The 26,625-nt window shown below is 44.9% G+C and overlaps 2 protein-coding genes across 9 annotated transcripts in view; both read right to left on the reverse strand.

Annotated features, from left to right (window-relative positions):
• Positions 1-1,054: 1,054 nt before the first annotated feature.
• On the reverse strand, positions 1,055-14,139 carry LOC141940177 (regucalcin). Its single transcript, XM_074860950.1, has 7 exons — positions 14,086-14,139; positions 13,266-13,430; positions 10,018-10,200; positions 8,522-8,737; positions 6,892-7,023; positions 2,278-2,432; positions 1,055-1,538 (listed from the first exon to the last, which is right to left on the reverse strand). Exons 2-7 carry the CDS (start codon positions 13,426-13,428, stop codon positions 1,488-1,490), a joined length of 900 nt encoding a protein of 299 aa, XP_074717051.1. The 5' UTR covers positions 13,429-13,430; positions 14,086-14,139; the 3' UTR covers positions 1,055-1,487.
• Positions 14,140-21,711: 7,572 nt separating this feature from the next.
• JADE3 (jade family PHD finger 3) overlaps positions 21,712-26,625 on the reverse strand; it is a 66,876-nt gene continuing 61,962 nt past the window's right edge. For all 8 annotated transcript variants that reach the window (XM_074858953.1, XM_074858952.1, XM_074858949.1 and 5 more), the window contains one exon: positions 21,712-25,134. In XM_074858953.1, the coding sequence (XP_074715054.1) occupies positions 24,242-25,134 (893 nt within the window). In that variant the 3' untranslated portion in view covers positions 21,712-24,241. The remainder of the gene's footprint in view (positions 25,135-26,625) is intronic.

Genomic DNA, 26,625 nt, shown 5'->3' on the forward strand with positions numbered 1-26,625 from the left:
AGAATGGTGGACACTCAAAAGAACAAGTCCCACCTTCCTTCACCACTTCATGCACATCTTCTGCCCTGAAGTGGGGCTGCTTAAACCTCCTGTTTTTCCAGCTGCCAAGAGATAATCCTGCATGCTTTGAAAAGGGAAAACAGCGACTTGCACAAAGTCACCTTTGAACCCTTAGTTCCAAGCAGCACCGAGGCCTCGCTGTGATCCAGGGGCTAGGCAGCCGGGTCGCCCACGACACACTTGGAGGGCATTGCAGACACAAGCAGATCCAGCAGAGAAACTAACACCAACAGGCCTGCAGAAATGCGCTGGAAAACCATGATGTACCGATTCTTGGAGCTACCTGGAGAGAAAACGCAGAGCCACAGGCTCCCTTGGCAGTCAGTGGGTTACCCTCACACAGCAGGACAGGCATGGACAGCTATTACACCTCCAAGAGGAGGTGCACAAACATGGGATCATGGAACATGCCGAGAGCAAAATCTGCAGTTTAAAAACCAACTGAACTACATTACAGTTCTTTTGGCACATACGAGACCTGCAAAAAGGCAATCCAGTGAGTAAGCTTGCCATTTACAACAGGAGCTTTGAAGAAATTACAATAAAACTTCCCTTTTCTGCACATTGGTAGAAGCAGTGGCGATTTGGGCACGTGGGCCCCTCACCTCTCTGGCTGCTCTGGAGGAGTTCGGTTCAGCAGGAGGTACATCCAAGTGGTGTTTTCTTTTAAACACAAATGGCCAAGAACACCTGACACTCTCCTATCATTACGGATCTCCCCAGAACAGGCTGAGATCTTCAGAGGATGGACAAAGATATGGCTCTTGATCCCACAAGTTTGGGGTTTATATTTAACAAAATGAGCAACGTAGTGACATGCACTGGGGAGAGATGATGATCAGCTCCATCCTATCAGAGTTAATTTAAGCACAACCACAGCCTCAGCCTTAAAAATGTAATGTAAAAAGGAAGCTGCAGATGCACAGGAATAGGTATTTATGTTTCAGTTGTTGAGAACACCATGGGACAAATGAAGTTCCAGTTAAAGCAGCAGTAAGACCACAAATGGCTATTTTATGAGGAACTTTGAAAATATGTAAAAGAGACAGTACAAGTAGTTTAATCAATATAACAATATAGCATAAGATGCAAATGAGATGAGAGAATAAACAATAAAACAAAATATATTAAAATGTTATTTAATCATAAAAGAAAGTTACAATATTCAGCAGTTTATTCAGGTGAGAATCTTTTTAGCACAACGGAAAAAGCACCATCAGATATTTAATGTAACAAGAGTTTAAAGGGGAAAAAAAAAGATCAGTTTTAAAATATTCCATGTATTTCAGTAGTTTTTCATCCTTTCCTGATGAGGTATTATAATTGTGTTACAGTTTCAAAACAAAAGATGCTGAACACCAGAGTAAGACCTTCCGACTTGTCTTGCTTACGTCAGTCCTCTCTAATCCACTCTGAAGAGTGTATATTCAACCTGCAAATGGATACGGTGGGACTCCTTTCACCCCTAGTCCTGTTATCTGTTGAAACAGAGAGGAAAAAAAAGAGATTAGTGCAACCATTCACCACTGTCAGACACTTGATTTTCTTTCACAACTAGACATGTTTTAATTTAGGAAAGGACTGTGTCCTCCGACTTGACATCCTACTACATTTTGCACACAGGAGCTCATCACAGCCAGGAACTTCAACCTATGCTCTTTCTCTAAAGCTGAGTAATCGCAGGCCAGAGTCCATTCCCCAAAAGCCTTTTCTCAGACACTACTAAGCCTTAATTCTGCAGTTCACAATGTAACCTTTGGTATGCACACATATGGAAGAGCAGGGCTTTAAAACAAATGCCAAGGTGACACATTTTTAAAGAGATAATCTATTTATAACTAACTAGAAAGTAAATAAAAGCAGATCCTTTTATCTGCCATTGATTAAGACAAAGAAATATTTACACATTCTTTCCATAACAAATAAAAAACTCAAACTGTGCTAGGAGGAGGAAAGTAAAAAGAGACGATGGCATAGAAAATTTGCAGTATCAGCACTGTCAAAAATTTCAAACCCAAAAGTATTTTGAAATCTCTAAATACATTTAGCTTTCTTCTTTTGCAACAGGAACCAAATATACGAACGATAGCTTAACATATATGACTGATGTTCTAACAACCACCCTTTTCCTGCTTCCCACCACTCACAGGTTTGCTACCTGAAAAATACAGGAAGGAAAAATGGCCTTCTAAGACAACAGGAAAAAGCATCATTCACCTTGAAAATCCCGCCAGCCTGCGGCTGCCGTGAAAGCCACTCTTTATCCATTCCGTCACTGGCAGAAGTCACATACATTTCTGAATAATCTTTTCCTCCAAAACAGCAGGAAGTTGTCTTGTCAACAGGAAGTTTCACAGTCTGGAGTCTTTTTCCTGGAGAGAAAAATATGCATGCCATTTCCTGTTTGTCTACTTAAGACAAGAAATTTAAACAAATTATTGCGAATAACCGGCATGGAGCCAGGTGTTCCACAAAAGTGGGTACCAGGGCAGGGGGAGGTCCGATGCTGAGTTTCAGCATACTGATGAGCACCGTGGCAGGGAGAAACCAGACTTCTGTGAACTGCATTGTTCACGATGTATAATTTGACAAGTTTCAGTCTCAGTTATCACTAAGAAATCCCACGCCCAATCCCAGCCTGTCCTCTAATTAAATGCTAACATCCAGAGCACCGACATCTGCATCTGAGTTCAGAATCTAGGCTGCCCATGCAGCCAATGGAAATGGGATATAATTCCTCCCTAAAATAGTCACATGAATCACACCCTAGGCCTGCTGACTTTTCTGCTTTTAACTACAAAGGAAGCCTGGAGCGAGCAGACCTCGTGCTACACCTCCACTGCCTGCAGTTAAGGAATATTAATTCCTAGAAGTTTTTCCTGAATTTCAATAGCATTTCAAATCAAGTTTGCATAAAATAGGGATCATGGGACATGTCTGAAGTTTACAAGAAACTAGCGCTACCATAAATAATATTATGCATTTATTATACCAACAAATACCTACCCTCCTAACAACAGTAGTGAACAGACTGCCTCCAGCCTTAACCAGAAGGCTGTTGAGACACTTTACAGCAGATTTTTCTAAAATGCCTCCTAATTCTGGACAATAAGTGCTTATACCCATCATGCCTATTTTATTTACCTACAACTGAATTTCTCTTTCCAGAAACACGCTAAAGCACATGAAACTCCTTACAAAACATGTAAATTCTCTAGCACCGCTACTGCATGTGTGAAGGGCTTGGTCCCCATACAGTAACTGTTTAGTGATGTGTTGAAATAGCAGGAGAGTAACTTTGATGTTGGGAACCCTACAAGGAGAAAGAAAAAGTGGAAAGTTTCGCCCACTTAACACCCATGAGAAGTTTTTGGTCAACTTCAGAGCATGGCTTCATTTCCCAGGAGGTGTTTATCAAAGCAAGCACCTGTCTTTAAAACCTTTTGTGTCACCCAACAAACTGTGCCTTGGTCCCTTGCAATGATGTTAGCAGCACTGAAAAGAACTGACAAAAACACAGACTGAATAGCTTCACCTGTACCACAACACTAAGCGGGTCATAAGTGCAGCTAAGAGCAGGGTCACATTATTAAGCCGTCAGTGCAGTCCTGGCACAATTTTGGCCCACCTAGTTGTGTACACTTCTTGCAGAGACAGTCTTGGCTCTGTTTTGGTGTGGGAAGACAGCCTGGCTGTGCAAAATAAGCTATGATATGCCATATGGTGCGGGACTAAAGGACATTGCCTGATTCATTTTACTTGCTAGTATGGATGTAACCATTACATTCAGAATACAGGACTAAGAGGGATAAGTAGAATCATCTTTGCTTCACAGACAACCCTGACACGAGGGCTGGATACTTTTAAACTCTGTTTTAATCCCAAAATAAATAAAAGAAAATAGCAAGTGAGCAGTGGTGAAAGAGTCTCTTGTATGTAATAGCCTGGAAAGTGTGAGCACTCTGGGATTCCTGATGCTGTATAAGCAGCTTATTTGGCACACATTTTGACCCACAATGGCCAAAGTAAAAATCAAAGTGAAAAAAATAAAAATCAAAACCATGTAACAGTGTTTAGATTGTCAGAGGTTATTTGCCTGTCTGGTTAATCACTTTTTCCATGAGAAGAGCAGATTTTTCAAAATATCTACAAAACTGGGAGAGAAGAAATCGTGTCTGTTGCCTGGGAGTGACAAGGACCAATACGAGTCCCCAAGACAGCACCACCTGCAAACTTGCTCTAGCAACACTTTGTGGTTATCCAGTCAGCTGGCAGTGGAAGGATTACATGGCTACATGGGTTACATGGTGGCTTATAAAATGCTCTAGAGGCCACCCTAGAAATTGACTGACACCAAGTCTGGGAGAAAATGAGTGGAAAGGCCATTCAAAAGGAAAAACAGGCATGAGCCCCAAGGACAAGGGGAGAGACCCTGACTGTACTTGGAGAGTGGTCTCAGCAGATAACAACATGGAAGATATTATTTACAAAGCTCTGAGATGAGCAATGTCTTCCTGGAAATGCAAGAAAATCTGCACCTGGATGCTCTAAAATCTACCTGAAGTATTCATCTATGCTTGGTATCTACAGAAGAGAGAAACTTAGCAAATCTTTTAGACCCTATAGAATCAAAGGATATAAAAACACATTCATTAGGAAGAAATGTAAAATATTTAATTCCTTATTAAAAGACACAACTGCATAAAACTAGCAGGTCACTAAGTGACTGAAAGGTATGACAAGACTTGGCAACATTTTGAGCCCTTTGCAAACCCAGTGGGATCAGTCATCACAGCCTTTCCCTGTAGCACATCCTGCATCTAAAGGCAGCAGCTTATCTAGGTTAAAGAGGCCTAGACCTGAAAAGCCACTTCACCCTGAACAGGCAAAACGTTCACTTAGAAAGGATACCAAACAAAAAAGTTTTCCTCTCCAAAACATGGTCCACGCTTTGCTATCAGTGAAACCTGAAAATCCCTCAGGTGCTTTAGATGAGCTCTTTATCACTGGATGTATCTGCCACTGGCTGACAGAGATTCAAGCCACACTTAACAGCTACTGTGCATTAAAAGAGAGGCTTTCATGGAGTTCTCTTCAAACCTGTCCCGGTTATCTCCCTGAATAGTTACAATTCATTCAGAATTCAGCAAATTGCAGATTTTAGATATTACTTTAAAATGATAGTGCAGAGAGGGCAGATAAGCATGAGATATTCACAAAGAAGGTGGCTCTTTTTGACATGGACACTTAACCTGTGAAACTTCTTGCTACTGGGGTGCTTGTTGGCTGTGGGTGCTGGGAATTTCATGTGGGTGAGGGGGGACAGACAGGTTCACAGAAGAGAAATCCACTGGCACCAACACCAAAATCACATCCAGCTCTGAAAGACCCTGATCTGAGCAGAGTTAGACTCAGAGTGCATTAGGGTATGGACTCTGCTGTCGATATTCTTAGTCTCCCTACACATCTGCTTATGGACACTGTTCTGTTTAGCTTTCCCTTAAGAAAACACCTCCAAAAGGGAGAAGAAAAGGGAAAACAAGTGAAAAAAATAAGGTAGTGAAGGCCAGGCAGGAAAAGGGTATATAAAGAGTAAACCAGAGAGGAAAAACAGTAGAGTCCACTGCTCCAGAAGGGTATTCAAGGGGCTGGAAAAGGTCACCAAGGGGTGCTCTGCCCACCAAAGGAGGATATAGGACTAGAAACAGGTCCCAGAGCTGCTGGGATCTCCCAGCTGGAGGTTCCTCCTCCTAGGGCTGGGGTGCAGACTCTGCAGGACAGGAGGAAGTCCTGCAGGTTTGCAAGACCTTGGATGGGTACAAATCAAAAGGTGAGGGGAAAAGCACAGCCTGAGCCTCAAGTAAGAGGTTCCAGTGGAGTCAGAAGAGAGGCTGCAGCCTGATCTGTCTGGTGCATGCGTGTGCCAGGGTCTGCTGTGCACTGCACGCATCAAGGGACACTGGCATGCCTGGATCTGCAGCCCCACAAAACCCCAAGACTTCTGCTAGGGCTGGACCTGGGTTCAAGAGACCCCAGATGCAACCCAGTGTAGTTGCTCCTATGCTGCATTATACTAACTATGCTGTCTGGGATTTGTCAAAATCATGTTCCCATTCTCATCCACTGGCCCCTTGCAGACAGTGTGGTTCAGTCTCCTTGAAGTGCTCTACTTGTGTTTTTTAGCCAGACTAAACCATGCTTGGCAGACCACCAAAGTCCAAATGAGAGTAGCAATGAACAACATTGGCTCACACAATGGGCACACCCAAGACGTTACTGTGGGAATGATAAAACACTGTGGAATTCATTAAATATTTTTTATTATTTCAATTGCAAAATTTATCATGTAAGTAATATTCAACAATAAAAAAAATGTTGCTGGCGTAAGTGTCATGTGGGACTTGTATTAACCTCAGTAGGCTGCCCAAAATAATACACTATGCTGAAGAAACAAGACAAAAAAAATAGCTTAAGTCATCTTTGCTATTTCATGGCTTATTCATTTTCTTCCACATCATTTATCAACGAGGTAAACACTAATCTTAAGTTTGGAGGATGCAAGTGGAGGCTAACTCAAACAATTCACAAGCATAATGGTAATCTCCTCAGCAACTTTACCTTCTCCAACACAACAGAGGCTGGGAACAAAGGAGACATTTACAAAGCTAACTTTTGAGAGCAGGGACACATAATTGTTTAAAAAACCCAGTGTTTTAAAAAGAGCACGTACACAATTTCTGTGAGGGGAAAAAAAAACACCTCTCAATCTTTGCCTTTTTTTTTTTTCTTTTTTTAAAACAGAATTCCAGTCTACCCTTTGCGAGGACTTACCTGTCTCAGGGTCAAGACGAATCACTCTCCCACCATCGTAACAAGCTACCCAGAGTTTGCCTTCTGTATCAATGCACATCCCATCGGGAATGCTTTCGTCTTTTTCCAGTTTGTATATACTCCTACGGTTGCCTGCAGGGTAGAAAAACCACAACAAAACTGAGTGAGACAGTTGTTAAAATTTTTATCAGTCACAGCCCAGCAGAGTTATTTGTACTATTATTTTCAAAAGCTGTGCTAAAGTCCTGAGTTTTTTCATACGAAAGAAATGGATCGTGTCTGCTGCCCTGTTTGTTTCCTGAGAAGTTGTTTCTCAGCATGAAATCCTGTGGATCAGTTTCTATCCATTGAAAGTATAATCCTTTTTTCTGGTGTTCTTTTCTAGCATATGCTCATGCTCCCTACTTACAATATTAAATGAAAAACTGAATAAATTAATGTTATATATTCAGAAAATTAATTACTTGTTCTAAAAGCAGTTTGGATCATTTCAAGTATGGGTCGCTTCCACTCAGAGAACTGGAGACTTTTCAAACAGATTGCTGGAACGTGCCAATAATCGCTGTTCCAACACAAAACTGACCTTCAGATATATAAACTGAGAGTTTATATAAACACAGAGTTACGAAAAGCATCAACTTCAAAGGCATACTGTCAACCTAAAACCAAAAAACTCTTTCTGAACTTTTATCCACTGTTATTAAAGAAAATTAAAACCAACTTTCCAACATTGTTTATTTTATGTTCTGACAACTTCAATGTTTCTCATATGTAGCAATATTTTTAATGAGTTTCCTTTGTGCTCCTGGGGATTGTCAAATTGCCCACAGAAAGAGAGTGAGCACGGGTGAGAGAGAGGAGAACCACCCTATTTCCTAAAGAAAAATTCAACTGTAAGCCACAGCAGAGAGACATCGGGACAAGATGCTACACCTAGAATGACTTTAAATTCACAGTTTTAAAACTGTCAAACTGACTGGGTTCTTTTAAAGCAAAATACTGCAGTCCATGTACTCAAAAGCAAATTATTAGTCCAAGTCACTGGAATTTTTCATTTGCCCAAGCTTGTAGAAGCCCTTAAGGGTTGTTTTGTTTTGTTTTAAATAAATGAAGGAAGAAGTTTTGAGTAACTGCTTTCCAGTTGTTGCTTAGCTCTGTCTGCAGAATCTTCACCTAAGAGCTTATATTTTTTAAAAAACAGAACGGGGGAAAAAAAAAATCTAGAGAAGCTACCAGAGGTTTTGCACAAGACTACAAGCTTTTCTGTTACTTTGCCTATGATGTCAGGAACAAAAACACAGCCACAGAAATCTAGCCATAGAAGAAGCACTTTGCCCTTTTTACACAGAAAGATCAGATATGCCTTTAGTAATAGTAGTCCAGATTACCACAGAAACTCTGCCACGCAATTTAAATACTCTATAATATTACCAACAGCCCCTGACTAGTTTGAGCTAGGAGCCTACACAGGCACAGATGAATGTTAATCTGGCTTCTGTTGCTTTGTTCTAAAGAGGTTTCTGAAGAAGAGCTCCCAAAGAGCTGATCACCTCTGCATAATAACCAGAATGGAAACAAACATCAGAATCTCTAGGTACAAACGATTATTTTAGAATACAACAATTCATACCAATTTTTCCAGTTTGGAGGTCATAATCAAAGGCATCCACTGAGTAGGACAAGCTGTCAATGTAAAAGAAGATTTTGTGATCCAGCGACCAGTCCAGCCCATTAGAAATGTCCACCTGATCAAAGTGCTTCACCACTGAGAGGTTGGAGAAGAGCGTATACAGAGACCCCTGGTGTCTTTCCAGCACGGCAGGTCGAATCTCCTCAGCCATCGTACCTGTGCAGAGACAAAGAGGAAAAAGCAGGTTCAGAGTGAATGGGCTCTCCCCTGAGTTTGGTGGCAGCCCCTCGCTACGATGATGACCACACTGCCAATGTAGTCAGGAGCAATGTGGGGACTTCAGAAATCTGGGGAAGAAACTGAGTTAAAAGCAAATGAGAAAGGTAGATTTCAAAAGTCTTTGCTTTTAGCCAAAAATGAAAATACTCAGCCTTTGGTTTTTTGTTGAACTGTGGCAGAAATGGTGTGCAGCATGATTTCTGCAAAATATTTTATTCAGTCATTCAAATATTAAGAAAGGTGTAGTCAGCATTTAACTTCCCACAAATCTTAACATCATTATAGTAGACAGACTGGAAAAAAATTTCCTCCTCCCTCAGACTGAGTCTTGCTAAAGCCTCTTCAAAAACAAATCTCATCTTTGTGGCTTGAAGTTGGCAGCTGAGACTGGCTCTTGAGAGGCTGGATAAAAAAAAGCAAGTTAAGGTAAGCCTTGGGACTCAACTACAGGGCAGATGCACAGAATGGTGTTTTAAAAGCCAGGAGGACAGGATCACGGGACAGCTGAGGCTGGAAGGCACTTTTGGAGATCATTCAGGCCCACCCCCTGCTCAGAGCAGCATCAGCCAGCAGGTTGCTCAGGGCAGCATCGTGTCTTGGAAGATCTCCACAGATAGAGACTTGACAGCCTCTCTGGACAACCTGCTCCACTGTCTGATCATCCTCAATATGAGTTTTCTTACATTTAAACAGAATTTCCTGAATTTCAGTTTGTGCCCATTGCCTGTGGTCCTGTCACTGGGCACCACTGAGCAGAGCCTGGCTCCATCTTCTTTACTCGCCCCCCATCAGGTACTTATACACATGGATAAGATCCCCCTGAGCCTTCTCCATGCTGAATAGTCACATAAGTTTTTAGAAATACCATCTATAAATTCTGATTTATAAAGAACAAACCCCACAATATAATAAATTTCTCACTGGAAAACTATTTTCTGTTGGCACTCTGCCATTATTCAGAACAAGCATGCCAACAGGGAGTAACTAGGCAGGCTCTGAACAGTGGGCCTCTTCTTAAAAAAAATAGTTCTGATAAGATGGTGCCCAAGTGATACAAACGGATTTGTAAATGGGATTAAACTCTGCCTGAAGGCAACAAAAAAAAAGTACCAACCATTTAACTATGAATTAACACCTGCTGCATCCACAAGTGATCGCTGTATCTTGTCACCAAAACCTAAGGGAGCAGCAGAAGGGAGGAACTGCCTGCAGCATACCTGCGAAATACCTCCCTGCAGGATCCACTTTCCCATCATTGAATCGGTTGTTTGGTTTATCCTTGTCCACCTGAGTAATGGTGGTTACCAACTGCTCTTTCCATTTCAAAGCAGCAAACCTGGTTCCCAGGGTGATGACGTAATCCCCGGATTTCCGGAGAGCCACGGAGCTCACAGGAGCATCTAGAAACAGGGTGAAATGGAAAAGAGGTTATGTGCTATGGCAAGACATTTCTTTTCTGCCTTCTTTAGACACGCAAGCAGTCACACCCAACTCAGTGAGACCAAAGGCAAGAGAAACAACCTGCTTTTCTACCAACAAAACTGATGTTTAAATACATAGAAACAAATTCTTTCATGTGAAGAGGGAATACTTAATGCATACAGAAAGTTGCTACAAAGAGAGTAACCAGTTTGTGACATAAAACTCAGGGAACTTGAGTATTACCACTGCTCCCAGAAGTGATAATCATTACCAGCACCTGTTTCTGCTAGGTGCTTTTAAAAAAAAAAAAAAAAAAAAAACCAAAAAAAAAACAACATAAAAAGGGGGACAGATACAGGCATGTATGCTTTTTACCACAGGTTACTGTGTGGGTTCCCTCCTCCCCAAGGGAAAAATCGATTGCCGCAAGAGCTCTGGAGCAACTGTGTTTGTTTAGCACAGCTCCCGGGGTAAGTCAGCCCTACATGACCATTCAGCAACAGCTCACGGAGACAAAGAGTATCTCTGCACTGGGACAGGTCACCCTGGGCAGGAGAGCCACCCCCTGCACCACACTGCCGTGCAGTTCAGACATGCCTCCAAGCAGCACCAAAAACACACCAAGGAGTGGCAGAGCTTTCCAAGAGTTAAAGCAAAACAGAGAATTAGTAAATGCTCCATGGTTAGTTTACACTCATTTGAGCTATTATGCAGTAAAACCTCAATTGCAGGTTATTATAAAGGAATTAGTTAAAAAAAACAGAGAAATGAGCGTGAAGGTAACATTTCTGTAAAAGCCTACAGACACAATATAAGGAACAGTAACTTTAAACAGGGCAATAAAATCTGGGATAATATTTAATATGTATGGGACTAATTGCCAACTTTCTAATTTCTAATAAAACATTTCTTGTATTTATAGCTTTGAAGAGGTATATAATTAGGTAACAGATTCACAAACACAACCACCAGCAGCCACCACTGCTGCCAAGAGGAGCTGCTCCTTTCTGGCTGCTTGCTCTCGGCTCAGGATGCCCCTTCCCTTTGCAGCCCCAGCAGCGGTACCACCATGCCAGAAGCCCGAATGCTATCTGTCCCCAACGCCCAAGATGCACACCCGATTGCAGGCTCAACTCCAGCAACTCCTTCACCTAGAGCTGACTCCGAGGGTGACCGCACTGCTGAGGCTGCTGATGGTCTGGGCTCACCTACGCTGGGCGAGTGGGTGCCACTTCTCCTTCCCGTGACAGCACAGGGGTCGGCAGCGTCCTCTCAGCCGTGCCTGGCACCCGCCAAAGGAAGTCATTTTGCTGCTCTTTCCATTAAAAGCGCTCTTCCGCCTGCACCGGCAGCAGGGGCTTTGCAGGCAGCGTGTGGGAGCAAAGCACCTGGGGCCATGGCCCACAGGAACCCTTCCCCCCGGGCAGCCCCCAGGGCCACCCTCCCACCCTGGGGGGAAGCAGCCCCCCAAGCACAGCAGCCTATATACCCCTGCCTGCCCATCCCTGGAGGTGTCGGCCCCCCGGGTGCCCCAACAGCCACAAGAATAGCCCCATACCTTCCTGACAAAGCACCCCAGGGGAGAGGGGGTGTATCAGGCCTGCAAGATGGACACAGACACCTTGCAGTTCGCTGCACAAGTACAGCTCAAGTGAGCGTATCTATCGGGCGTCACACCCAGCTCAGTCCGCTGCCACCTCAGAGGGCTTTGTTAAGCAGCATCCACAGGAATTGATTTATTCACAACACCATTTTATGTCGAACAGGAAACTGACCGTAAGGTCTGCCCCCGCCCCCCGGCACGGTTATGCAGGTAGTGGTGTTTTCCCTGTGGGGTTGAAAAGGGCATTTGAAGTTGTTGCTCAGTGTGGGGTTGTTGTAATTCTCTGTAAGCTTCAGTAATGAGTAATTTCTCGCTCAATTTTCACTTCGGACATCAACCCCCTATTTCTATCACATGGCACTTTTCGGCTGTTTGGGGTTTTTCTGGTCTTTTAGTCATGGTATTCCCAAAGGCACAGCTACGAATTACAACTATTTTATTACTAAACAGAAGAAACAGAAGGAAGTTTTTAAAAAAAAAAAAAAAAAGAAAAAAAGAGTAGCTACTTCAGCTGATATCCCTTCTACATCTCCAGAGGCCACATGTAAGAGATTACACCTTTGAGAGTAGGTCCAAGTTGGGGGGGAAGCAGGGAGAAGCACTCTCCTTCAACTAAGGTAAGAGGCATAAATAAGCACGGGAAGCAGTGGTTCCAAAACTAGTACCAGGCCTCCCCTCATCTTAAAACTGGCAACTACAGTAATTTGAAAGGCAGACAAGTCCAGATCAATTTATTGTGAATAATGTGAACAGTTTATGGGTGGGCAAGCGATTTTCATCAAGTGTTAGTGAACATGAGAAAGTAATAAATTCAAGTACTTAAACCATTTAAGGAGCTGTCTTCAGACAAACAAATATTTACATTATCACATCCAGAAGTAAATCTGCAACTGTTTATGAGAGTTAGCACATCCCTTCCTTTTTGGAATAAATATTTAAACTACTGGGACTCTAGCTGGTGACACTGTTACCTTAAAAAACATCATCTTCTTAAATCGTTGTGGGAAATTTTCTTCTAATAAAGAAAATGTGAAGGGCCAAGCTCATTCAAATCAGTAACAAAACTCTGACAGGCATCAATACCAGAGAGGGAGAGTCTCGGTGACCCTTACCTCTAGGGCAAAGAGGGCACAGAAGAGAGCAGGTTGTGAGCAACTTACATGAAAGATCAAGCGGATCAACCGCAATCCAATCGCACAAAATCGTATGAAAAAACTCAGGGCCAAGCCTAGCCAGTCACGGTATTTAGTTTATGCATGCAGCACAAGCTGTCCTCTTTGGCCCAGCAACTTCAGGTTTTAGGAGGGATCCCCCTACACCAGGCCAGCTCCATTCAGCACCCCCGCAGGGTCCTGCCCCTGCAGGGCAGGGGCGCGGTGCCACGGCAGCCGCGCCCCCGCGGACCCAGGCCCACCAGCGGCTCTGCGGGCCGCCCCTTACCCACGGCGACGGCCTCCACCCTCCCGGCGGCCGCGCTCCAGCGGCAAACCTTCCTGCGCGGGATGTCCACGAAGAGCAGCGCGCCCGCCTCCTCGTCCCAGACGGGCGACTCCCCAATCCCGCAGCCCTCCCTGGCGACGCACTCCACCTTGACGGACGACATGCCTGTGGGGAGAGGCGCCCCGGTTTACCCCCGCCCGTCAGGAGCAGGCGCGTGCAAAATCAAACCCTCAAAACCCGCGTTTGCGTCTGCGGCCGGTTCGCAGCTGCGCTGGCAGCCGAGAGGGGTTTGACCTTCGCAGCGCAGAGCAACGGGGTTTATTTGTGCTGGGCTGGTGAACGGCCCTCACACGGCCAACGACGGGTGGGTGGGTGGGTGCCGTCGTCCCCCCGCCCCGAGGAAGCCGGCGGGCAGCACGGCCCGGCCCGGCCGCGGAGGCGGGAAAGCGCCTGGGGTCGGCCGCGGCGCACCCCGCCGCTTGGTGCGCACCCCGGCCTGCTGTCACGCCGGACGGCAAATTTTTTGGGGAAGAAAAAAAAAAACCCAACAAAACAACAAAAAACCCAACCAACCAAACAGCAAAAAAAACCCCAAAAACCGGGAGTGCGGGCGAACGACGGGCCGGGGCCCCGGAGGTCAGGCCGGTCCGCCGGCGGGCCCGCCCCCCCCCGCCGGGCTGCTGAGTCGCACCTCCCGCGGCGGCGGCAGTGCCGCCCTGCGTGGGGCGGTATAATTTAAATACACATATGCACATATTTTTTATATATACGAGAGAAAAAGAGTAATAATAATAAAACACAGCCACCCCGCCGACCCTACCTTTTTCCAGCAGCGCACCCCGAGGCCCCGGCTCGCCGCCGCCCCTTATAGTGGGGAGGGGAGAGGGGAGGCGGCCACCCTCCGCCGGGCTGAGGGGCCGGCGGCGGCCCGGCCTTGGGTGCCCGCGGCTGGGGCGGGCCCCCTACCGCCCCCCGGGGGGAGGGAGGGGGAGGGGCAGCCATTTCGCACCCCCCCCGGCGAAGGCCGGGCCACCTGGGATCCTGCCCTCGTGCGCAAGGTCAGCGCAGGTAGCGGACAGCACCGATTGCTCGAGCTGGGGCGGCTGGGCTCCCCCCTCCCAGAGCTGCAGGGAGGAGGAAGAGGAAGAATAGATTTCTCTCTGCGGTGGTCAAGTTTCTCCGCTCCCTGGAGAGGTTGATTTCCGACAGGTCTGTTTTCTGCCTGCCTTCTCCCAGCTGTGGTTTAGGCATCCACTGGGCCATAGCCCTGACTTCCAGCGCCAGGGATCTTTCTCGACAGATCCTGCAGTATTTCCCTGGTTATCCACAAATCCAGGGCCTTCAGCATGCCATGTCCTCTTTTCCTCCCCATGCTGTGCAGCCTCAAAAAATTCCAAAGGTGCAAGGCAAATGGCTAGCATCAAAATTTCCGGATGCAGTTCTCCCTTGTGCCTGTCCCGTCTGTGCTACAGCGGCTGCAGCTCCCCAGCCTCAAGTCATAAAGCAAAGGGCATTCTGTAAATGGCCGGTCTCCTCTTCAGCATCCCCTGCCAGATTGCCTTTTGACTTGGATTCAGTCATTGCCACAGGGACCTATGATATAAAAGTGACTTCAGTCTCAGTGCGGCATATCTTGTGTGTCTTTCCCAGCAACTTGGGGTGCACCAGGTAGGCACAGGGTAGCTGGCTGCCTTGTCCTCACAAACCAGGATGAATTTGGCTGCTCCAAAACCTGCCTTGCCCCCAGCCAGACTCTTGTTTCCAGCTGGCACTTATAGCAGCCCCTTTACTCAAGGGGCACAGCCCAGTGCTGCACACCAGTGACTGCACAGCACCTACTGGGGTCTTTTACCAGGCAGCCCCCTCACAGCTCCTGCTACGGATTTTATCTGTTCCTTATTACACACCTTCCTATTAGCAATTACCTCCTGTCAAGCATCTTTACCTGGTTACCTTTATTCATACAACAGGGGCTCACCACCCCAGCTTCATCTGGTCACTTTAAATGATGTATTTGGAAAGTTCATGGGCTACATGACATTATGAACATGTATTTCATGCAGGCTTCCCTCAATGGACTAGTAATGTGATATTTATTAACTTATTGTCACCTTACCTGAGCAGTTAAGCTTTTATTTTACAGGCTTGCATAGCGTTACTTCAGTGCCTAGCATTGAATTTTCTCTTTCTGTCCCCGCTGCGGTGTCGTACAACAAACAGCAGGATTTCATCTCAGACCACAGGCAAGCAAATTATTAGTGACTGGCAACACAGAAAACAAACATCCAGAAAAGAAGTGCCACAGCTCTTTCTTTCATACATTTTACAACAAGGAAAGAAGATCCAGAGGTTTAAAAAAATGAATGTATGTAAGAGTTCATCAAGTAAGTACAGTGAGGTATGATTGCCGCTTTTTACAAAGCTCAGCCACGTTTGCTGCTCTCCCACTGTCCTTGCACACTACAAGGCTGTTTGGGATATGTAGCCAATGCAACAGCAGGAGACACTCACACCCTCAACCCACCTGGCCCATCTCTCTGTTCCTTGCTGACTTCAGCATTTGCCAGCATCGTTTGGAGGCATCAAAACAAGCTGTATGTTGGCACACACTTTGGGAGAAAATTAACAACTTCTGCAAGCACTGGGTTACAACACAAATTCTGGTCTTCTAAAGCGTCAAATACTTTGAACTTGGATCTCTAGTTACACAGGAGAGTACTCCTGCTTTGTCTTTTCTGCAGTGGCTAATCCACACTCGCTGAAAGGCAGAGCAGGGAGGAATTCATGGCGGCTGCCTTCACAGAGAGCACCAGCTGAGGTCTTCTGCCAGCACAAGTTGCCTATGGGAGAGAAGAGCACAGAAGAGATGGCTGCCGAAGGTGGTGCTGCCATGTGGCTTCCCGGCCAGGAACTTCCCGCTGTTGTACTGCAGCCACAATGTTTACTCTGTGGCCTCCAAAACTGAGCAATAGGGAGCACATGCAGCACCTCTGTGGCTTCCAAAGGAGAGGGCTGGTGGCCCAGCACTTATTCCATGTGGTGGGGTACATTGCACACTTACTCCTCCAGCTCTGCAGGGAGCAGAGGAAGGGGAATCTTATTACTGCAACCATGAAGAGCATAAGGAGTAGATCTGCAATGCGGGAGGTCCTGTAAGGTGTGGTCATAGCCCTCACTCAGCCTGCAGGTTCCCCCAGCCTGCCACCAGCCATTACCCTTCTCATCAGTCAGGAAGCATTCAGCAGTTCTGGAGAATGGGCCAGTGTGTCACAGAGCTGGAAAAATCCCCCCACCTGTAAGGACTGCAAGCAAGAAGGGGTGCTGGATGATTTCACGGGTTATAAAAAGAAACCGTTTTTTGCTGATGCTGGTTCTTGGAAGGTCACAGTTGTTCTCTGCTTTTATGAACCTGATCCTGTCATTTCTTCATCTCTAGAGCCATCTTCATCTTTTTTCTTTCACCTTTAGTCTTCTTGGTTTACTTCTATGTTAGTCCTCCTCCTTGCTTGGGGGTGGGAGGGCTGCAGGCCTTATCCACGCCTGGTACAAAGTGCAAATGCCATCTAGCAGATGTCCATATCTTATACTGCCTCCGAGCACCACATGAAGGGAGTCTGCCAGGCCTCCTCCGCAGCCGGGCAAGGTGTGGCCAAGAGCGGGGACTGTGCCAAGGGCACTGGAGCCCCATGAGCCACTACCTCCGTGTAAGCCTGCCCTGCTGTTACATCCATTAGGGCAACCACAGTGAGCATGTGGGAATTTACCACTAGCAGATAACACTGCACTTAGGGGAGAGGGAGACACACCAAAAGGAAAACAAACAAACAAACAAAACACCACCCACGCAAGAGCAGAGGTGGGTTCTTTCCAGTTGGCTGGAAAGCAAGAGTTGGCACTGCCATGTGCTTATTTCCAGCCACATATAGTTCTTAGAATTGACTTGTGCGTCCAAATCAAGATTTGTTAGTGAGCAACAAGTAGGTCCAGGAAAGATCAAATTGTTGAGAAGTCTCAACTGTCATAGTCATGGATTTAAATACACAGTTCAAACATTTGCCAAAGTACACCATTTTCCTGCTTTGCAAACATCTCCTAGGGAGAAGGTGGCATGAGGGTCTTGAACAGCAGGCTTGTGCCCATTGATTAACTTATATTTTACATCAAGTCTAACACCCATTGCTGTCACACTGTCATGGAAGTTAATGCAGAATGGATTAAGAATCCCAGACAGGGAATCTTTTCTAAAAAGGACTGCACTGAATTACAGTGAAGTCATATTGAAGTATTTGGCCCTAAAAGTCCAGTTTCTCTCACAGAACCAGCAACAGTACCCTCTATTTATTAGAGTTTATTATGCAGACTTCTTTCAACAGCATTTCTTACATACCAGCCACGGTCTCATGAAAAAGCATCTCACACCTAAGAATGTAGCGCTATAAGCAGACATGGTATACGACCCTCCCCAGTGCAGCCAGCTTCTCACGTGTTTCACAAACACCCCTCACACATGCACCTCCAACTTCTTTGCCACAGGAACACATTCAGCTGCCACACAAAGCTCACGAGTACCCAGGCTGTGCCTTTCCAGCCCCCTTGGCACAGCCAGGGAACAGGGCACCTCAGAAAGAGCAAGCGCTCTTCAGTGGAGCATGGCCAAGACATTTTTCATTAATGCCTTACTCTTCTGCTCTTTGGACCCCACATGATCCAGATTTGCATTTTGCTTGTCTCAGGATTAAAAAAAAAAAAAAAAAAAGAGCATTGGTATGTGCTACAGCAGCTGCAAAATTATAGCCACAACGTAGGGTGTGCAAAGGAGACAGAACTTCAGGGAAAGGCAGCATTTTTAATTCAAGTAGCTGATTTAGCAACAGTGCTTCCAGTGTTTGCAGCTTTCAGGCACGCAAGCCCTTCTTCAGGCCCAAATCAGAAGCAAACTTCAAATTAACTGCAGGTTTGGAGCGACTGCTCTGAGCTTAATTTAGCATGTTCAACCAGACAATTTGAGAGAAGTCTGTTTTTTGTATTAGCCATAGGTAACTACTGTAAACTACTACTTGCTTACGGATATCTGCATCACCTGGCTCATTCAGCTTTTGGCCTCTGTGCCTCCTTAAGCCAGGAGACACGGCTGGCTTGTTGTAGGAGGAATAATCAGAATGGAGTGGGTAAGGCAATGCTCCTACTCCATTTTAGAGGAGATAGCAGAACAATGACTGAGCCATCACCTCTAAGGAGGGGAAGTACTTTGGTCAGGCTCCATTCAAAGAGATGCAAATGGAGCCTAAAATGCCAGTGATGCCAGGGCAGGGGTTCCGATACTCAGCACCACCCTTCTGAGATAAGAGAGATGGAACTGCAAAGGAATGCAACCAGACACCTTGGTTTCAGGTGAAGTGGGTGGGCTAGTTTAGCAATTTTTTTCCCCCTCAGATCTCATTTCCTCACTAGTGCCTGTGCTTCCAAGGTTATAAGCAGAGCCATTTTCCCAAATGGCACGTAACACATTTTCTTTTTATAGGTACTACTCCAGTGGACTCCTTGCGGTTGCTGCGACCACAAAAAAAAATTATTATCTTGATGTCAGTCACAAGCTCAAAGGCTTTCGGATGACCAGGAGATTTCTTGAGGGCATCTTCCTTTATATGTTGCTGTTGTGCTAGGTTTTAAATTCTTCCTCGGGACACTGGCCCATGGATATGGCCAGCAGAACATCTCTGGAGCTGTTACAGAACTCTGTCAAAATACGCTTTGTGTCTCTGCTTTGCCCAGTGCTCTTCCCTGGGGTGAGGGCGGGTGGGGCAGCACCTGGGGAAAAACAACAGAAACCGGAAAAAATGTCTCGAAGAGGGTTAAGCCAAAAGAAACCATAAAGGTGTCATTACAGAGTCTGTCGGGAGATTTAAAACAATGTCTCAGATAAGGCAGCCTAGGTGAGGCAGATAGCCAGCTTCAGGGCTGCTGAGAAAGCAATGGGAAGGCAGGGAAGGTCTGGAAACAAAAAGACAAGTCCCAGAGAAAGGGCAGGGCAAGATGGATCCAGGAGGTTTTTCCCAGCCAAAAGAAGCGTACTGGAGAAAGATTATCTGGAAGCTGTACTCACAGAGCCAGGGAAACTAATGGGCAAATACCCAAGGCTGCTTCTCCTTACACAACAGTGTCGTCACGCAAACTTATCCAAGCTATCTGCAGAGGGGTTAACTTGAGGAACAGAAATAAGCACGTACATCTGCTCTTTTCAAACAACTTATCGAACTGATAGGTAACATTTTGTTTCAGAAAGCTGTGCAGTCACTTTAATCCACTTCTGTCACATCGCTCCAGAAGAGTCCAGATGCGCTGACTTGGTTAGGAGCGGAGCCCAGGAGCAGTTATCCCAGGATGGTCTCTGCAAGAGGGAGTATGTTGCAGAATTGCATCCCAGGAGGGGCAAAAGCCTGTTCAGCCATGAAGCTGGTGTAAAGGAAGATTCAGAAGCAGCAGTAGCCAGGCATCTCTCATGAAACCAGAACTCAGAAGTCTGAGAGTCTTCACTTCTTCCTAAAGAAGCTGCACTGAGGCACTCCATTGTTTTCCATCTCTGCCCTTCCCTGGTGTTTTTCCCTTGCATGCCAAGCTGCCAAGTTGTGCAAGCAGCTTCCCTTTGCTCATTAATTCACATCAAAAGCATATTTTCCCAATAGATGTGTCAATTCCCTGCAGTGCTAAACCTTCAGGAGTACTGGGATCATCAAAATTCCCAACAATCAAAATGACTGGTTTCACTGGATTATCTTTGCAGCTCACAGAGGCAAGCTTTGAGCACTTGGTAACACTCAGTCCCTCCCAGGTACCAGATACACATCACGTGCCTGCAGTACGGCCTGTACGCCTGGGCCTAGTCATCAGCGAGGTACCACATCAAAATCAAGTTAACGTTTCAGGCTTATTTTTAATTGTTAAATGTTTGTAATTCCTCCTTCTGTGGTTTGGGATTCATGGCGCAAAGAAAACATTCTATCAATGACATAAGGTGTGTTACAGCTGAGAAACATTTCTCTTTGGACAAAGGCATAAATGCAGAAATGATGGTGCTGGGAATCACCGCGCAGCCCCTATTAGTGCCTGTGAGAGCCTGGCCCAGCTGCCGTCAACAAGTAACCACACCTACTTTATTTGTACAGACTCTGCAAACCAACAGCAGCTGTTTCCAAAATAATGGAGATACCAATTTCCTTCCTTGGTCCTGTCTTTCCCACATCCCAGCCACAAGGAGACTACTTTCAAAGGGAATGGGAGGCCGCTAGTCAGAAAGTCACAAAAAGGAAGTCTGTTGCTGGAATCTGTTGCAAGAACAACTTTAGGGAAGGAGAAATCCTGGTCCTGAGAAACAGCTGACAATCCAACACCTACTGCTTCTTCCCAGTGCTGATTTTTCTTCTCTTCTCTATGCACCTTTACTGCCCTTTTCCTTTTTTTTTCCTCCTGTTTTCTTCCCAGCCAAGGGACTTGCTGCTCCATTTCACCCAGCCCACCTCCAGGTCTGCTGCCGGCCTGCCTGGGGCCACCTGCTCGGCCACTCCTGCCTGTACCTGTGCCCGGCCACAAGCACCTGGCCGCTCAGCTAACAACTCGCTCTGCCGCTGCCTGACCCGCCGCAGGCAGGACAGTCACTGCTGCCTCCAACATGTGGATTGCAAATCCTCCATCCCTCCTGAGCACTGCCAGCTGCCGAGCAGATTGGAGCAGGAGGGACGCCATCGGATCAGAGAAAGGGGGATGCTATTAGATGGGTTGTGCTGCTATATTTGCTCCTTTCTCTCCATCTTCCTCCTCGGTTTTGCCTTCTTGCCCGCTCTGGCACAGGGAGCAGCTCCTCTCTGCCAGCAAGGTGTATCACAGCACCGGCCTGTGGGAGCAGGGGGAACTACAGCAACAGGTCATGCAAAACTGGCACCAAACATCAACCCGGGAACTTGCTCGCACTGATTCGTCCTTTGCACACACACAGAGCAATAGCTGGCCGTTAAGTATTCATTTGTGCATGTGCGTGAGCGTACGAGGAGAGGGACGAGACAGAAGGTCTGGCTATGGCTCTTCCTCTGTAACTTAATTTGTCTGACCAGGGAAAAACAGTCGTACTACGGCACAGTCATACTACAGCATAAGCAAATATATTAAAAAGTGAGGTCAGGGCAGCAAATGGTCTGTTACATTTGCTCAGCTAGGCAGAAACAAAAGTCAGGCTTGGACTATTTGCTATACACAGCAAATTAGTGTTCAGTGACTCTCTTTTTGGGAAGCCGAAGGGGAAAGGTTTTCCTTGACACTTCAACTTGTTAAAGTATTGCCAACTCTGCAGAAATAATTTACTCCTGATGGACACAGTACTGCTGTTAGACTGATGAGTTTAACAACCTGCCAGACACAGAGGGTAAAGCCCTGAATAAATCACAACAAATGAAAATACTGTTAGCAGTTTCATAATTTAATGAAAAAGTACTTGTAAAAAGGGGACATCTGAAAAAGACCGAGTCCATCTTGGAAAATTGAATATATATATATATTTATATATATAAAACAAAATGCAAAAACACAAAAAAAAATTTGACAAATAAGGTTAAGAGGTAATACTTCAAACAGTTAGCCACCGAACACACAATAAAAACTAGCAAATGCACTTTGGGGACAATACTTGAGAACTACATGACCAAGGGCTCCTTCATATATCTATTAAAATCATGTAAAAATTAGCAAAACCGTTGCCCAGACTGGAAACAACTGAATTAATAACCCCAGAAGAGCAGAAACACTGAGTTTTGCTGAAGCACCATTTTCCCTCCCTTCTGCCATAGGCTTCTGGCCACAAAATAACATGAACGCTTTGCTGACCTCCCAGATAAGTGTTCCCAATACAAGCTTCATAAAATTTCATGACCAGTGAGAGAGGATTACTAATAAATATCGAAGGAGAACTAAGAGAATCAGAACTGGAATACAAATGAACAGACATTTGTTTACTTATTCTGAATGACCCATGGCTTAGAACACAAAGCATTTCCCGTTAAAATAAAATATGTGGAAACCTAAAATGCTACTGCATATTTACACCAAAAGAAATAATTTTGAAGATACAGCTCTAGAAAGATCAATTACACAAATATACATAAAATCAAGAAGTGAAAAAAAAATAATTAAGATGCATGAAGCAAACAGAGCAGAATTGCCAGGTATACCTTTTTTTATTTCACTACTGAAAAGTCCTCCAGCCCCTGACCTGCTAGTCCTATTGCAACTAGGGAGATTTCAAAGTTTAAAACAAATCAAAAACTGTCGTTGCCATTTCCCAAGCTAAAAGCAATAAATTAAGATTATGAAGAAAAACAGGCGTTGGTTTGGATTCTGCATAGTCATCTTCACACTGGGTGGAGAACACCTTTTGTTTCTGGACAAAATATCTCAACAGACAGGAGCCGTATGACGTGCCCCATACAAACTATGGCTCATTTCAGCCAGTGATAGGGGGACAGAGGATGTTGCGCATTTATGAAATGTACAGCATTTCAGAGAAAAACAGTGCAGTTACTTTGTTGATCAACACAACACCATCTGGAAAACAAGAAGTTTGTTTGCATTCAAACAAAAAACCCCTGTCAATTGATTCCCTTCCCTTCTCGCTTCCTCAGTACTGGCTGAAATTTAATCACTACTTAACAATTGCTAATTTTAAAGGACATACAAAAAAGTGTTAGTTTGGGAAACAGCAACTGATCCAGAGGTTGAAAAACAGTTTAATAAAATAATAGATTTTCGGCAATTGAAAAAACCATACTCCAAACGATGACTGGCTAAAATTTTACAAACCTAGATGCCAGAAGTAAGGCTCCTACGCCTGCATTCAGGCAATCAAGGCTGAAAATTTGTGCGTGCATAAAAAGTTCAGACAAAATTATTTCCAATTCAGCTCATTTTAAAAATACCAGGTACTAACACCTCTGGACACAAAATCTCAGTTTTAAGAGGAATCCAGCATCACCAGTGATTGCCTAAATTTAAGTGTCAAATAGCATTTTTCTTTGAAGTAGTACATCTAACTTTTGTAAACACTATCCACAAAATTAGCCATCTGTACTTGTTAGCTGGGTAAAATATTTACAAGTGCATCCCACAACAAGCAACTATGTACAGAGATTAAAAAAACTGAAGTACTAGAAGTTGTATATTTACAAAATAAGCAAATTATTGTGAAAAGAAACACAACCTTCAGCAAGAGCAGGGAATGGGGGCACGTCTAGAGGTCAGTGAGTTTGGCAACGCCAGCAATGCCTGCTTCCACCCTCCGCAAGGGGCCTGCAAACGCCACTGCAGTTCAAAGCCTCCTGCAGAAGAGGATCGTCACTTAGTAGTCACTTCAGGCCTGATCCAGCAGAGCACACCGGCATGTGCTGGGAGATCTGAGCACAAACATTCCTGGGGGGAAACCATCAGGACTTTTCACATGCTTAACTTCCTAACACATCCACAAGTGCATTGCTGGATCAAATCCATACTGCAGGTGCCGTAAAAATGCAGTTTCAGTGTCTCTGTTTGCAGTCTCTTGCAACACGTTAGAGGGATGCAAGGACTTCTATATAACACCTGTCCACCACCCCAAGACGGACATAACATGAACACGTTGCCTCACACAAACTGGCAAGGGGGAAGCAGTTTCCTGAATTTACACAAAGGTTAACCGCTCCATGCTCTCCCAGATGTTACCCTCTAATAAACCACATCGATTTTCACATGACTTTGCAATAACGGAGTTAACCTTGCGGAGACTGCAAGCCAATTCACAGTTGAACAAAACTACTCTGATTTCTCTTCCCTCTCCCCATCCCCTACTGCAACTCTTCCTAACGTAGGTCCTGGACTATTTTCTGGAACCTTCTGATGCTGAGCTTTGCACTGGTACACTGGAATACATGAAGGCTGAGTTACCCCGTGGGGGCTTCTAATCACCTTTGTACCGAACTGTGAGAAATCATATTCTTTTTGTTTCTATTGTGACAATCTCTTCCAAAGTCCTTACTTGGGCTTTCTCTCTCTGAGCTACTTCGTCTTAACCTCACTTGCTCTTTGTTTTCATCACTTTCTGCTTCAGAGTCACTCAGCTCTAAGTCAGGACAGTACCCGTCGTTGTCCTGGTATGGAGCCCCTTCAAGTGTCTGCTTGCTCCACAAGCGATCTTTTGTTGCAAGTCTTCTCGCTGGCTTTTCACAGCACCGGAGATCTTCCGTGGTCCTCACCAGACTGTTGGTAGCCTCTTTAAAGGACCGGCTAAAATGTTCTATGGTGGATTTTCTGAAACTGCTCTGGCTGGCCAAGTGAGCCGTGAGCATGGACTCTTGTTCGTAGGGCGTCTGGCTGGAGCTGTCTCTCTGGCTCACGTCTCCAGCCCTGCCCATCAGACCGTTGGACTTGGCCGCCAGCCTCGAGTTCTCCTGCTGCACCCGCCCATTCCCAATGGAAGACTGTCCGTGCAAAGCTGCCTGGAGCGCTAGGGGCTTCCCGGATGGCTGGCCCCGGTAAAACTCCGGCATCTGTGTGGGGCCAGAATCCTTCGCCTCGCTCCGAGGCTTGCCAATCCCTGCCAGCAACCCGTTACTTCTGCTGTCGTGCTGATACCTGGAGTAAGATTTTGCTTTAATTTCAAATGATTCCTTTGACATCGGCACGCTCCGTTTGCTGTAAACAGTGCTGTTATTGTCAGGAGAAAGCGGTCTGTTGCCAGGCTTCAGCGAGTTATTTTTGCAATCTCCTAGTGCTGATTTGGGCATTTTTAACTTCAGGGTGATCCTGGGAGGTGGGTAGAACAGTGTGTTCTCTAGTGCACTTGTCAGGGTATGGCCTACAGGCGAAAGAGACAAGAAGGCAGAAGAAAAAGAGGCTTTTTTAAAAGAAGGTAATCGTTCTGTTATCTGTAGCAAGTTTTATAGTGCATTAGAAGGTCATTCAACAGTAAGAAGCATTTGCAAACAATTAGCGTGAAATTATTTTAGGACATTAAAGAGAAGTTGGGATAATGAAAACTGTTCCAAATTATCCACCATTTCGGAATTTAGGTAAGTATTTTAGCATTTCCATTAAAAACAACAATGTGCCCTTTTCACAGAGCTTTAAGGCAGTGAATTGAACCAGTTTTGAGATACGACTGAAGTAGTTCCAACAAAGCTATAAAAAAGGTTCATATGCAGTTTTGGATGGAGAAAAAACAATGCTTCAAACTGAGTTTCAATTTGGACTTAGTTCAACTCTCTGCTTTGTATTATAAAATTCGCTATGCTTTAAAAGTCTTTTCACCCCAATATATTAGTCTTCATGATATTATATGCATACAGCACCACTGCAAAGTAGCTATCAAGCTATTCTAATAAGCATTAAAAAAGCACTTGTGTTTGTAAAGACATAAAATAAATTTAGTAGACATTTCTAATAAAATGCATTTACACAAAACCGAAGTCCTTTAGAGTACTGCTGCTTCCACAAAGTACTAGTCTGATCTAAAACAGTTTAAAAAAACCACCTTGTCAGTACTAATGAAAACTATCCACGTTTCAGGGGTAGAGGAAAAAAACCCACAGACTTCACTCTAAATTGATCATTAAAAACATAGTATGTATCTTGAAAGAATAGAGGGATCTTAATTTCACATTGAAGAAATAGCTGCCTTCCCTATTAAAAAAAAAAAGTAATTGCACTGCAATGTATACTCTTCCTCTTTCCAAATGTTGTGTTCCTTATTTCAAAATGGTTGCTATAAAAATGAAGGGCAGAGTGGGTTTTGGTACATCAGCGTTCCTAACCAGTTACTGTTCACTATTAAAAACCAGAGCGCTTAAACTCTTCTAGAAGGAAGGAGAGTAACTGCAGATGGCAAGCTAAGAAATGCTTCTTTGCCCTGTTCATCAAGCATGCAAGGCAACATGAGAACAGCAGCGATTCCTATCAGTCACTCTTCTCTTTTGCCTGAAGGAACCAACTACTGACAAGCAAGCAAAAAACCTCAGCTGGAGAACCAAGCAGCAGCGCAGAGCTTGCTGTGGGGAAACAGTACTGTAAACCAGCAGCCCAAGGAAGCAAAAACCTAGAGATCACTACCAGCTCGTTTCGGCTACATGGATGCCATAGTGATTGATATGTAATAGGTATATACCAGAAACAGCCATAAAAGACAGACATATCCAATTAAATATTTTAAGAGATTGAAGAGTTCTGTGTGTGTTGCTACTTTCGTTGACTGTGTACTTGAAGAAAGTTTTTAAAGGCAGATTTGCAGTGTTAAAAACGCTAAGCAGGAACATAAAGAGAACACATTTTTTATTTTAAATACAGACAAAAT

This window comes from Strix uralensis, chromosome 2 (genome assembly GCF_047716275.1).
Source record: "Strix uralensis isolate ZFMK-TIS-50842 chromosome 2, bStrUra1, whole genome shotgun sequence".
Classification (NCBI taxonomy): Eukaryota; Metazoa; Chordata; class Aves; order Strigiformes; family Strigidae; genus Strix; species Strix uralensis.

What these genes read in the sequence shown, in the direction of transcription:
- LOC141940177 (XM_074860950.1), bottom strand. Translation starts at nt 13,428, where the DNA reads ATGTCGTCCGTCAAGGTGGAGTGCGTCGCCAGGGAGGGCTGCGGGATT. An exon ending in GGTGGAGGCCGTCGCCGTGG is followed by an intron (nt 10,201 to 13,265) that starts GTAAGGGGCGGC and finishes CCCTGTTTCTAG; the next exon opens with ATGCTCCTGTGAGCTCCGTG. An exon ending in CCTCCAAACTGGAAAAATTG is followed by an intron (nt 7,024 to 8,521) that starts GTATGAATTGTT and finishes TCTACCCTGCAG; the next exon opens with GCAACCGTAGGAGTATATAC.